Source organism: Pezoporus wallicus, unplaced genomic scaffold (assembly GCF_028554395.1).
Source record: "Pezoporus wallicus isolate ANWC-B61680 ecotype Strahan unplaced genomic scaffold, APGP_CSIRO_Pwel_v1 contig_3486, whole genome shotgun sequence".
Taxonomy (NCBI): Eukaryota; Metazoa; Chordata; class Aves; order Psittaciformes; family Psittacidae; genus Pezoporus; species Pezoporus wallicus.
In genome coordinates this window covers 4,142,857-4,156,379 of record NW_026642292.1, presented here as the reverse complement: position 1 = coordinate 4,156,379, position 13,523 = coordinate 4,142,857, and the positions used below count along the sequence as shown (strand labels likewise).

General features: G+C 42.0%; 1 protein-coding gene across 1 annotated transcript in view; it reads left to right on the top strand.

Moving 5' to 3' along the window:
- Positions 1-13,523, top strand: part of TTLL5 (tubulin tyrosine ligase like 5) — a 133,662-nt gene that overhangs the window by 97,473 nt on the left and 22,666 nt on the right. Inside the window, 1 exon segment of the mRNA XM_057428591.1 lies at positions 11,121-11,298. Coding sequence (XP_057284574.1) covers positions 11,121-11,298 — 178 coding nt within the window.

Here is a 13,523-nt window from a genome sequence, read left to right as displayed (position 1 = left end):
ACAACTAAAAAAAGTCATATGGGCCTCAAGTGATATGAGACCTGAACAGCACAATCCTGGAGGAATACTTAAGGCCCTGTATTGTAACATCATGCTGTGCTGTATCTTTTGGGAGGCTGATGGTGGCAGGGGCAGGGCAGGACGCTCTGACTGTTATCTCCCATGTTAGAAGCCCTAACCCTACAAAACTCAACAGCCTGTTTTTTGTTTGTTTGTTTGCGTATTCTTAAGTGTTCCAGATTTCACCAGTTTAGCCCAGATTTAACTTTTCACTTGCTTCTTGAGACTTGAACAAGGGGCCTGAGCTGCTTGCTTCATTCCCCATTCTCTTATTCAGTTGGGATCTTGCAGCTGCTTGTTGAGCATATATAGCAAGAGAACCACACTCTGGGAAAGGCTACGCAGGAAGAAACTTAATGGAAAATATTGAGGAAAAAAATGTGTTTGATGGACTTTTAATATAAAAAGGGGAAAAATAAAAGAAAAGGGGGAGGGGGAGATTTATTCACTGTAATAGGAACCAAATGTTGGCTGGGACAGCAGCTACACTCTCACTCTTTCCCTGTAAGCTCTGTGAGCGGCTTTTCAAAAGAGGCATTACAGGGTGCAGAGCTACTTACTGGTCCTGACTTAACCCTTGCCTCTCTGGAGAAAGATAGGGAATATGTGTTTCCAGAGGAGATTAGTGACTTTAATTACAGACCCAGTCATAAGCAGTCTAGACAGCGGTGCTCATTTACTGTTTTCATCCTCATATGCTGCTGCTGCTGTTATCCACCCATAAAATGCAAAATCTGCTTGCATAAAGCACATACACAAATATATAGTTGGGAATAAATAAAGTCCATCAGCCTTTTCCAGTTTGGTTTTCAATAGACTTGCCTACATTGATAAAGGAAAAGTGAAAGAATTTATGTCCAAGTCATGTTTTGTTTTGATCCACTTGATCTGTGCTAGGATTTTATAGTGGAACCTCTGTAACAAGGAATACCTTTCCCATCTTTGTAAGTGGTGAAGTATTGCATCTAAGTTTCTGTTACTTTGAATCCTGTTGAGTGTATATATTCATCTCAGAAATTCTGTCTGGATTAGGACAAGTGATCAAATTTAAGGCGGCACATAACACATCTAAGTATGAATGATTTAAAGTGGAGCTAGACAGTAGTACAGTGAGGTAACTTTGCTCAAGAGTCTACCTGCCTTGTCTGTACTTCATTAATTAATACTTTAAAACTGGGGGGAGACAGGTATGACATGACACAGTTCAGGCAATCGCGTGCCAGATTTAAGCAGATAATCTTCCCCGAGACTTCCTTATGAGAGCAAAATGATACTAGGTTTGTATGTTAGTCCTATTGTATGTATGTCTCGCTGTTAAAATGTTTTTGCAGGGCCTGACTGTGTTTGCAGGTGTGGAACCATCTTCTACTCAGTAAAGTTCACCCCTATGTTTGCACTAATTGAGGGTAGAAAGCTATGTGATTTTGTTAATCTAGATCACATGGAGAAGATACGCTCAGTTGCTTTCATTGCTTCTCCAGTGACCTCATGAACCACAATAGGATGAAAGCATTGAGCTCTGCAGCCAGCTGGCTGTTAGTTTTCTTCTTCTTGTTTTAGCCTTTCTACTAGTGAATTTCAAAGCTGCCATGTGTAAATAGAAGTAAAAAATACAGTGTTGTTTACCTGCCAAGTATTCCCCAGTTCAGAAAGACTGACAGTATTTTCTAACTGGCATGGAGTCAAGGATGCTACCAGAGGCCCAATAAAAATTGGCTCCCCCAAAGGGTAAATATTTCATTTGCTAAGACTGGCATGTTTAGTGCTCCTGAAAGTAAGAAGTTGATAATGCCTGCTAAATCCAGGTATAATTGAGGTAGATCAGGCCTTGCCTGCAGAGGTTTTCCAGTGCTCCAGAATTTCACCCTGGCCTTCCCCTGCTAGAGGCCATTCTGATGCACCTCATTTCTAGCCTGCTACACTCATGACCTTGCCTTTATGTGGGGACCCAGGATCGAAAATGCATTTCATTCCTGATCTGCAGTGGAACTGAGTGGGCACTACATTGCCTTTGCTGTAAGAAAATATTTTTGCTCTAAATCCCAGGTTTCTAAATGTCAGGAATAATCTTCAGAAGCAGGAAATAAATTATACAGCAGCATATGCCAGAAAAGAAGGAAGCCTGTGAACTTTGATATTACTTGTAGAATAAAGTAAAGGAGCAAGAAAGCAGGGGGCTTTCCCTTTACAGCTATTGTGCATGCATGTCTGGAATAATGTGCTCAGTTTTGAGCACTTGCCTAGCCCCACATACCGATAAAGTGGAAAAAGTTCAGTGAAAAGCAAAATACAATCAAAGGCCAGAAGGGACTAAGTAGAGGAAAAAGATGAAGGGAGTTAAGTGTGCCAAGGCTGGCTAAGCTCAAAAGAGGCATAGCTCTAGTAGTGAAGCTCATGCAGTAAAACAGAGAAAATAGAAGTTTAATTGGGAATCTCAGGGGAAAATTTTTGATGCTGAATGTGTACCTACCTGAGGAGTAGTGCAGCTGGAAGCGTGACACATGGTCTGCTCCAGCCACTGGAACATGCATTAATCCTGTACCACAAGGAGATGAGTTGGATGCTTTTGCTCATATCTTTGTTTTTGAATAAATTTCTTGTAACAACATCAACTCTCAGTTGAAAGGAGGAATTGTGAGAACAGCAGAGGGGGACTCCTGACATTTGCTAGTAATTATGCACATTAAAATGTCCTGGGATGCTTGAACTGTGCCTCTGGTAGCTATTACAGTTAACCTGTGAATGGATCTGGAAATTGTAGTTAAATCCACAGAACTTTTCACATTCTTTGCTTAAGCCATCTCAGTCCTAAGGCTTTTCACATGTACCTTGTATACCTTTTGTTGTTTTATGGCACAAAGATAACTGATGGTAAGAGCCTCTTGTGTAGGTAGAAGTAGCTTCAGCTGCTGGCAAAGTGGGGAGCTGAAAACCTAAGGCTGAAACTATTACAGGATGCCTGTATCTGTGCCTCATCGCTAAGAAGGGAAAGTCTGATTGATGGTCTGAGACAGTAACTCTCCCACATCTCCACAGCACCCTCACCATGAGAGATTGTATTTGTCACTTTGAACTGGATGTGAATCCAAAATGCAGTTCTGCATGTTTATTGTGCCTTGACAGGCTGCTTATTAACTTTAAAAGCTTTTCCTTGGCTTCTCTTGCAAGGTTCAAAAGCAGATTGCAGGCCAGGTGATGGCATCCTTGTTTTACACAGGCCAGCTGCTTCCTCCCTCTTCCCTGTCTTCAAGTACCTGCACTGGGGTGAGTTCTGGACAGCTCCCTGTGCCTCAGATCTCAAGTCACAGGCTGAGCCATTTGAGAAATATTAAAAATGCTTTGTTCACCTGTGGGTGTTTGGAAAGCTCCCTTTTGATACCTCTGTAACATTGCTGCTGCTGCCTATTTTGGGGGCATGTATGGTCCAGCAGTCAGAGCTACAGACCATGCTAAAATGTAGACTCTTGCTAACTAAACTGCACCAAAGTCACTCTTTCACAGACACTCCTGGTAACAGCATAGCCCAGGAGCAAACCATTCTCAAGGACTTGTTGCTCTGTTTTTCAATTTTTAATTTATTGCTTTTGAAGCTCAGGGGAGGGAAAGAGGGAGAAAACACAAAGAAATGCCTTGAGGCAAGTGGCACTGTGAGAGGCCCAACAGTCCTGCATCCCAGCCAGGCCCCCAGCGTCCTGGGCTTTGTCCCACTGTGTTTATCATTGCTCCATAGCCAATCTAGGGCCTATTGTTAGGGATGGAAGAACTGTCTAGTGTGCCAAACAAAATGTTCTGTGTTTTTCTGAGTGCCTGAACATAAGTCAGCAGGATGCTGGGAGCTGCCACACTAGTCAGAATCATCAGTTACTATGCCAACTACTTTCTAGCAGCTGGTGTCCACCAAGGTGTTGTACTAGAAGCTTCCTGGATTTGTCATACCACCTGAATGCCCTGTGGGAAAGGAACTGCTGTCCAAGATTGTGTTGCATTCTGTGGGAAGATGGGAGCACCAATTTATAAATGTACTCTATTCCCTTGTTGCCAGCAATGGCTCTCGTTCATCCTTAGCTCCAGCCTTTACAGGAAAGGATGTAAAATACTTTCATTGTCAGCTTGTTGCCTTGTATAAAAGAGGATAATTCTTTTCTCAGTTTACTAGGCCTCCAGTTATACTGACTCCTGCCATCATCCTATCAGTTCTCACCAAGGTTAAATATAGAGGAATATTCTTCAAGAATGCTAAGCTTCCTTTTCACAAGTAATGTGAACTTGGTTTGCATTGCCTTTCAATGAGTTGTAGACACTTCTCAAATGTTTCAAAAGTGCCTACTCAGTCAGTGATATGTAGAAAGCACAAGTATACTTCATGAATTGATATTGTTGCTTGCCACACAGGAGCTGGTATCAAACAAGTGCCCCAGGTGTTCCACTGGAAGAAGGCTTCAGCTGAAATATAAATGAAAGCCCCATTTGTAATATTATGATACTTTAAAATCCTTAAATTTGCAGCGGGGGTTTGTTGGGGGTTTTGTGGGTTTTGTTGGTTTTTTTTGGACATGGTAAGCTTTCAAACTAATTTCTATCCAGGCTATGCACTAAAAACTTATATTCCAAATCTCTGCTACTCTGGCATTATCTTCCCCTCCACTGATTATTTCCTTGTAGTTTCACTTTAGTAAAGATTTTCTTTGTGGTGTTCTCTGCTTTTGTCTTTTACAGTGCAGTGTTACCCATCCCAGCAGTGGTGGTGGTGTAGTAGACCCTGCTTTGTCAGGTGTTTGAATGAGTTCATTAGGAATGATGTAGGAGAAGCATGGGCTATCAGTAGCAGTTGCTGGTGTCATTCTTTTAGTATAGACTTGCACATAATTCTTTGTAACTATGATCTTCTCAGTGAGTGGTGTTCTGTGGTCTGGTCTTGTCTGCAGCTTCAATCCTTGGTTTTCGCTTCAAATCTGTTTGGTGTGGGAATAGAAGCCATCTCTCTGCTTTCTTTTAAGAGCTGATAATATCCTTTCTGTATGAAGGCTGGATTTCATTGAGACTTTTTTATCTGTAATCAACAAAGAAATGTATTAGCATTTTATGAGTATTTTAGTACATTATCATTAGGTCCCAGGACAGGTGTAGGTAGTTGATTGCATAGGGGTTGCTTACATTGGAAAAGAGAATTAGAGCAGAAGGGAATTTGGAACCAGAAAATCTGGAGATGAGTGCATGGTTTTCTAGCACTTTTAGGCTGAGTTGTAATCATAATAGCATGGAGATCCTTTGTAAGTGGTGTTCCAGGCAAACCAGTATCTTTTGTGGTGCAAAAGCTGCAGCAGAGAGTTTTTACACTGTCAGTGAAAAGAAAGAGGGAATTTTGGCCCAGGCTTTATGAAAGCTACAGTTGAAAAAAAGGAACACAGCGGGTTTCTTGCCAAAAATGCTGAGTAGCCCTAAGAGCTGCTGGGAGGACAGAATCTTGCTTACAAAGGATGGGCCGTAATGCCAAGGCTGAGATTTCCTGTACGTAGTGAAGGCTTGAATCCTGGCCAGGTCTCTAAACTAAGCAACTCATAAATAATCCTGAGGAAACTGTGAGAAGATTGCTCACAACCAGCCTGGCTGGCAGAATGAAACCCAATCTCTTCTGGTGGCACAGGCAGGAATTTCTATTTCCCATTTGCATGCATGTGCATCTGTGCCTATATCTGTCATGCATCTATGGCTGTATCTGTTGTCTGTACATGTGAGCAAATGAATATTGTCAGTTGTTAATGTTCAAGCAATAATACTGAATTGAAAACAAGCAGACTGACTCAGCGATCCTCATTTCCACGGAGGGTGTGGGGCTTTTTCTGGTTATTTTTGGCTTTGCCAAAAGCAGTGTGAGTTGTGAAAAAGCTTTCAGTTTGGGGTATTTATATATTCTGTCTACCATATGAACTCCATAGTATCTATTAAGGTGTGAGGTCCTCTACAGCTTTTTTTCCAGCCTTCAGTACTGTGCTGAGCCTGTTGTAGAATTCCTTAATCAAAAAAGCTAATTTCAGGAAGGGTGTGAATGTGCTGTCATACTTTGATAAATCATCTGACAGTCAGAGACAAACTAGGAGCTGCACCATGATGCTTTGCCTGTGAGCATGGCAAATAGACTGAGAGTTGGAGCATGCCTCTGGCAGCAGCATATTGAGTCTGAGGTCCTAAGCCCTGTTTTCCTGTATCACAGCAAGCTTTGCCTTAGATACAGTATCAGCAACCTGACAACATGTTACATGAGGACTTCCCAAAACTGCAGCTGAACATCCTTCCATGAAGGTGATCTGAAGACCTTATATAATGCTTATATTATAAAAGGTTGAAGTTATGTATAATGGATTCCTATTGATTTCCAACTATAAAGAAGCAAGCCACAGAAGCATATTTAATCCAAAAGAATTCTGCAGGTCATGAGAGTAAAATCTACTCAGGCAAGCAACACTGTTTTGAGTATCATATCTAGAAAAAACTAAGTCCTGTTGTGCTGCATCGTGTCGAGAAGAAGGTATCGGAACTGCAGGGAGTTGTATACAAGACTGTCTATGCTGCAAGAAAATGTTAGCCAAAGATTTTGTGGGTTTCTTTGTTTGGTTGGGGTTTTTTGTTCTGTTTTTGGTTTGAGGGTTTTTTTTGGTGTTTTGTTGTTTTGTGTGTGGTGTTCTGGGGTGTGTTTTTTTTTTTTTATGAGGCTTTTTTGTTTGTTTTATTTAGTTCTTCCTAAAGATTTAGAAGCATAGTTTCAGCAGTGGTTTCCTGGGTAGTTTAAACCAACCTTATATGGGCCTAAAGAATTTATTTTGGCCTATAGATCATATATTGATTGAAACTGGTTAGAAACCCATTGAAAGCATTTGAGAGTTCACTGAGGTAGACAAAGGTTGAAGGCAGCAATCCCAGTGAATTTTAAAAATTAGACCATCATTCTTCAGTATATGTATTTCCATAATAAGTCCTTTGCTAGATATGACAAACAAAAGAAATGAGGATCAGGGAAATAATACTGAAGTTTTGCCCTTCAGTTAGTGGCCCTCACAGTACTACAGTCTGCAGTCACTGCACATCATCTCTGTTGCACAAAGCCAGTTTGGCTGTCAGCAGATCCAACTTTAGCAGAGTTGTACCTGCTCCATTTCATCTTGACTTTTGTGTTTTAGAACAATTCACTCAATCTTTAGCTTCCCAAGCATTCTTTTGGATCAAAGGATAAATTTTACGTATTGCAGGTTCTGACCTGGAGGTAGATACCACAGAAGTTGGAACAGACATTATTTTCTAGATCAAGCATATAACTTGAATACCTTAAAGAACACTTAATTGAATTCTCTAACTTCTGACTGAGTCCTGAAATAGGTTTAGTTGCAGACCCCTGATACGTACACATGACTGGTTGCATTTTCACAGGCCAGATGGACTGTCTGGTTTAATGTCCTGCTCAGACAGCAGCCCATGGAAGATTTTGTGGGAAGATCATTAGCTGATGTTATGGAATGGTGATACTTTGCAAATACTTTCTTTGACTCTGTAATCAGTGATTTTCTGCAGGAGATGGTATCTTTGTATATGAACAGTGTCAGTGGCTCTTGCTTCTATGAGCTTGTCTAATAATTTCTGAACCCCTGTAAATTTTTGCTGTCCTTAACTTCCTGTAATAAGAAGACATTCACAGTTTAATTATGTGTTATGAGGAAAAACTACATCTTTTTGTTTGTTTTAACCTGCCCACCTGATGACTAGTTTTGGGTTTTCCTATGTCTGGTATCATGAGAAGTGAGTAATTGTTCCCTGTTCTCCTTCTTCCTGAAGCTCACAATTTTATAGATATTTTATGTATTTCCCTTCAGTTGTCCTTTTTCCAAGCTAAAGAGTCCTTATTTATTTAGTCATTGCTCAATATATAAGCTGTTCCATACCTTTGATCATCTCTACAGTATTTCTTTGGACTTCTTCCAGTTCTACTGTATGCTTTTTGAGAAGGGAGGAGGCACAGGGGTTAGAACTGTCCTCAGTATGCAAGGGGTGATGCAGTTTTGGCTTATATGGTAGCATAGAAGTGTTCTTGGCTTTGTTTCCTGTGTCTTTCCTAATAATTCCTAACATTGACTTTGCTTTTTGAGAGTATTTTAGTGATGTTTTCACAGAAAAACCTATAGCTGTAGTTAGAAGGTCTCCTTCCTGAACAGAAATAAGTAGTTCAAACTCCATCACTACGTAGAACCAGGATTGTGTTTCCCTGGGTACATGACTTTGCAGTTATTAAATGGAATGTCATCTACCAGTTTAATCTCTGATCATTCATTAATGGCATTTTTTTTCACACTTCACAGTGCCTTTCAGCTTTTCAGCAGCAACTTTTTTTATTTCACTCTCTTTCTCCCCCTCCTCTCCTCTCCCAGACCACTTATAAATGTTTTGAACAGCAGAGGCCATAGCTCAGATTCTTGTGGGACCCCAGTGGTAATCTCCTTCCATTTTGGAAATGCCCATTTATTCTAGCTCTGGTTTCATGTGTTTTAACTAGTTAAGAAATCCATGAGAGGTAACCCCTTTATCCTACTATGGCTTACTTTATTTAGAAGCATTTTTAATGAACATACCAAATTTTATCAACTGAGACATTGATAGTGTGAAAAAGTTAGCCCAGGCAAATAGACCAATACGATTGTTGTTTAGTTCAAAACAGATGTATTCGAGATCATGATCTTTCAATAGTATTGATGGGGAATTAATCAGGCCATTTACTGAACACTAATATGACTTTGATGGAGCTCCTGAATGCTTTTTGCCTTTGTATCTGGTGTTTGTTTCAAGGGCTGGTCTGCAGCATTAGCTGACTTTATGGGAATGGGGGGAATGAACATAACAGAGACTCCATCTGCTTCACACAGGGGAAAAGTCCAGTAAGCTTTAACATCAGAATGAATGGTGGAGTCTGTATTTATGCAGTGGAAGGACTAGATATGGCATGGGAGTTTAGTCCAGGTAACAGGAACCTGCTGAATAATCCATGTGGTGAACTGGTGGGGTTGGAGATGAGACAGCTTCATTTCAAAGATTCCTTGTGCCTCGGTCCTCCTTTTGAATTATGCTTTTTGTGGCATCCTATGCACAGGGAACAATGCTGGGAGGCCAGCAGCACACACACATATTCATGGATCCAGAGCTGAGAAACTGCAGGTAAAACCACAGTAGTAGAGGATTGTAACTCTATTACTGGGTCAGAAGGGGGAAAGCAGACGCAGAAGCAGGAAGCAGATCTCCCAAGATTAACCAAGAGCCACATTTGGACCTATACAATTTGGGTTTCAGGGCCTGTGTACTGTCTGCAACATTACATTGTCACTTTTCTAACCACTGGTGAGAGGAAAAGAACTGAGACTGAGAATCTTGTAGCAAAAGGGAGCAGGGAGTGAGTCATTTATCTGGTGTTGTACTGGGATACAATGGGAAAGCAGAGGACTGAGGAAGCATGGGTGGGATTTCTACTCTCTAGAGTAGTCTAGAGAAGGCTACCTACAGCCAGTGGCCAGTAAGAGAGCGGTGCTTCAAGCAGAAGGAGGCCTAGAGGATGCAGAGTGGAGATGCTGGCAGCTGAACTCCTTTCGCACTAGACTGTCTTACTGCTCTGTTGCTGAGCAGCCGATCATGGAGAGCGACCTTTTAGTATTTAAAGTCCCTGTCCTCAATTTGCTTTGAAAGGGATGCGTTAGGTTATTTTTGAGGGAGAGTACATAAGGCTGGTAGTTGCTTCTGATCTTGTTTAAAACATCCTTCCAAAAATTTTAGGGGTTTGCTGTGATGATGAAGCTTGTGGGGGAAGGTGCAACATATTAGAGGGAAGCTGTGACATGTTCCAAGGATCTAGGTTGTGAGTTTTGATAGGGTCCTGAAGGAAGTAGCTTGTAGTAACTCCCTTGCCAAAACCATGGCTTACATTCCGAGTCGTGGCATGAAAGACACCAAATGTCTTTTACATCCCAGTTACTTATAACATGCATAGGAAATAAAGGGGAAGTCTAATATGGGAATCCAAAAGTAACATTTGGAAAGAGTAGCTGAGAGAGAGAAAGAAATATGACAAAGATCAACAGAAACTTGGGAAGCTCAGACATTGAAGGTTGGAGGTTTTATTAGCCAGGGTGTCCGGATTCAGTGGGTCTGTGGCATCCTGTCTTGTGAGCACAGGATGTGTGAGCTGCTGGGCCATTGTAGCCTTCTTAGGACACCTTGTGGTCCTGTCAGTCTGCCACCTGCTCTCTGCAAAGCCTCTCAGCCTTGTGGAGAAGTGTGCTGGTGCTGCCTTCTTGACAAGGCTTACAAACTTCAAAGCAAGCCAGTGAGCTCCTGTTGGTACTTATCACATTGCAGGCCACAGCTGAACTCCCACTGTATAAGCCTGGGTTGTAAGAGCTCCTTCCTCTTTGCAGGAGCCTTTTTCTCCTCTGGGAAAGACTTGCATTACTCTGATGATGAAAGAAATGAGCCTGTCTTCAGACCCCTCGAGTCTTTTGGGTTGTAACTGTATGAAGTCAATATGTGCCCTAGTTGCAACCTCACCCTACCAGTCCTTTCTCCTCTCTGTAAATATTGTACTGCATGTGTCTTCTATTCCACTCTCACTGCAGCATGTATGTGCTTGGTGCAAGCTTTATGTTAGTGTATTAATAAAACCTTTACAAATCCAAATAAATATCTCATTAGTGGTTGGAATCTTTAGATCTTTTCCTGCTGCAGCTCTGTCTCTCTTCAATGCTAATCAGCCACAGACATGCTCCAGTTCAGAGTTTTTCTTCTCTTTTCCTTTGTTCTCCTCAAGCATGTTGTTATGGGTAGTAATATAGTACCAGCCTGGAATTCAAGAAAATCCTTAGCAAGATGGCAGTTGGCGTATGGCACCTCTAGCAGGTGATATGCTTGCTGAAGCCATTTAATACAAATTCCTAGCTGGCGAAGTATTAAGGGATTTTCAGGAAGCAGCATTGCATTGTAAGCAGGAGTCCTTCTATGCAGAGTGGTGATAGTGATAGCTCTTCTTTTCTCAGGGCTCCAGAGAATCATCGTTTTGCCTGGGAAGGAGAGATGGAGGACAGTGTCTACAACAAGGTGACATGGAGTCCACTGGCACATCGAACTTACCATCTCAATTTTGCTCTGCAACAACTTCAGGAGCTTAAACTTCAGTCACAACAGCTGTTGGAGCAAAGCCAGGCCCGGCACCAGGTAATTAAGAAAAAAATCCTGACTGGGATGTAGCAGTGCTGACTTAGATGTGCACAGCCGCAGCCTTAGATGTGCAGAATCAACCCAGAGCCAGTACATATGGCTCAGCTTTTGTGAAGAATTAGCTCTTAGAGTGGGTTGCACTGGTATTATCTGCGCTGATTTTGATGTTTTTATGCTTTAATTCCCAATGGCTTCTTGCACTGCACTGGCATTCGCCTTCATTTGGCTACTGACATGCTGCTTACTTTAATGCACCAGTTTGGGGCATCCTCTTATAGTCCCTCAATTTTAGAACTGTCTACAGTCTCCATAGTTCTTTGTCACTTAATCTCATCACTGATGATGTGTTCCTGCTTTGACCCGAGCTCTTTTTGAGAAGTGCTTAAGACTGGGTCACTGTTGTATTTCCGTGTTTCTAAATATAAGGACTTGAAATTGTGTTGACAACTGTGTCCTGTGTCAAACAGACCCCATCAAGGCTTCATCTTGGTTAAATTCTCCTCCTCCTTAGTGTCTTTTCATACGATTTGATTCGGTTATCAAAAGAGCAGTTATCGAAGAGGAGTATGCTAAGGGGACTCAAAAATTATTTAGAAGAATCTTCATTTATTTAAGAATTGTGTTAATTTCTTTTAAGAACCTTCACTGTGCAGAAGACAGCCACTGATCCTCATGCCAGATGTAGGTTTTCTCTGCAACCCTGAAACTCTTCTTCAGACCTCCTACACATTTTGTTATTACTAAATTTAACATCTCCTTTCACTTCTTTGCATGGAACTGTCTGAAGGATATGTGACTCCTTTGTTATAATTGCAAGGATAAAAGATGGGCTAAATGTCTAAGAACTGGAGGAAATATGAAAAAGAGTTTGTATTATTCATGTTCTGAATGACACCTAGATTCAAAGAGTGGACCACTGTGTTTGGAACAGCATTTCTATCCTGTGCGGGGAAGTTTCCAAGGTTACAATGAGATCATTGATGCAGTTGTTACCTTTCTTTGCTGTTATGGAGAGAGATGTGTGTTCTTTCTTCTGAGTGATGTCCAAAAAGCTTCCCTGCTAAAGGCAAGGAAGTCTTTGAGTGAACAAACCTTCACTCAAAAAAGATTGGTCTCCATTAGGAAGGAGCTATTTGCTGGGCAGTCTGGCAGACTGGACTCCAACAAAACCAGAACACAGCTAACATGTGGAGGTCTGAACACCCACTCTCCCTCCTGTGAAGAAAATGAGTCACTAGTCAGGGTCCTTGAGAATAGGTTATAGGCAGATTGCCCTCATACTTTTCTGGGAGCGTCTTGGAAGAGGCCCTTCTGCCTTTACTCTTTGCACTGCTTCTTTCAAGCCCTCACTTAGCCATGCAGTTTCCATCCCCAAATTCCCTCACCTACAGGCATCTTTCCCCCCCTCTGAGCAGAAGGTCTTCCTTTCATCTCCGTCCAGGGGGCTCTGGGTGGGCAGCTGTGGCTGCTCACGAGTTCAGGCTGTAAGCTAGCTTGTGCCTGTGAGGAGGCTGGAGCTGGCCACGGGGCCTGGCTGAGCCCTCTTCTGATTGCTGACATTGAGCTGATGTTATTCTTGGCCTGGGGCAGAGCCATTACTCAGGAGTTTCTGTTAAAATGATTCTTTGTTAAACCTCCTCTCACCCCCACAACATCCCTCTTCTTTCTCTCCCTCCCTTCTCCTTCTGAGCCAAGCAGTTTGGAGTTGCAGTGTTGAGGCCATTGCCGCAGGGCTCAGGCTGCACTGAAGTTGCCATTAATGAAGAAAGATATTTTCTGAACATGGGGAGTTTCAGACTTTCTGAAGTGAAAAACTTCTAAATAAAATGGTTGTCTCTTGGACACTTCTCTCAGCCAGATCTCCCCTTCCAGTCACAGTTGCACTGATCCTCTGATGCCTCTCCCAGTCACTTCACCGCCCTCATCTTTATCTGTCTATTCCCTGCTCCCTCTAGTTTTCTGTCATTGACTTCTTCCTCCTGCTAGTTAGCTTCTCAGATGTCGGTTCTTTGACTTGGCCTTTCCCAAGAACTGCTTTTCTGTTGCTGCTGCTTACACACTTTCTGCCCTACATTTGTCTCCTTCCCACTAACTGCTTTGACTTCTGCCCCACCTTTTCCTGCTGGCCATCATTTGTCCTTTTTTCTTTTTAGCCAAAGCTAATGTAGTTTATTCTGACCTGCATGGTTTTACTACATTTCCTAGCCAGTGTCACCTAAGCC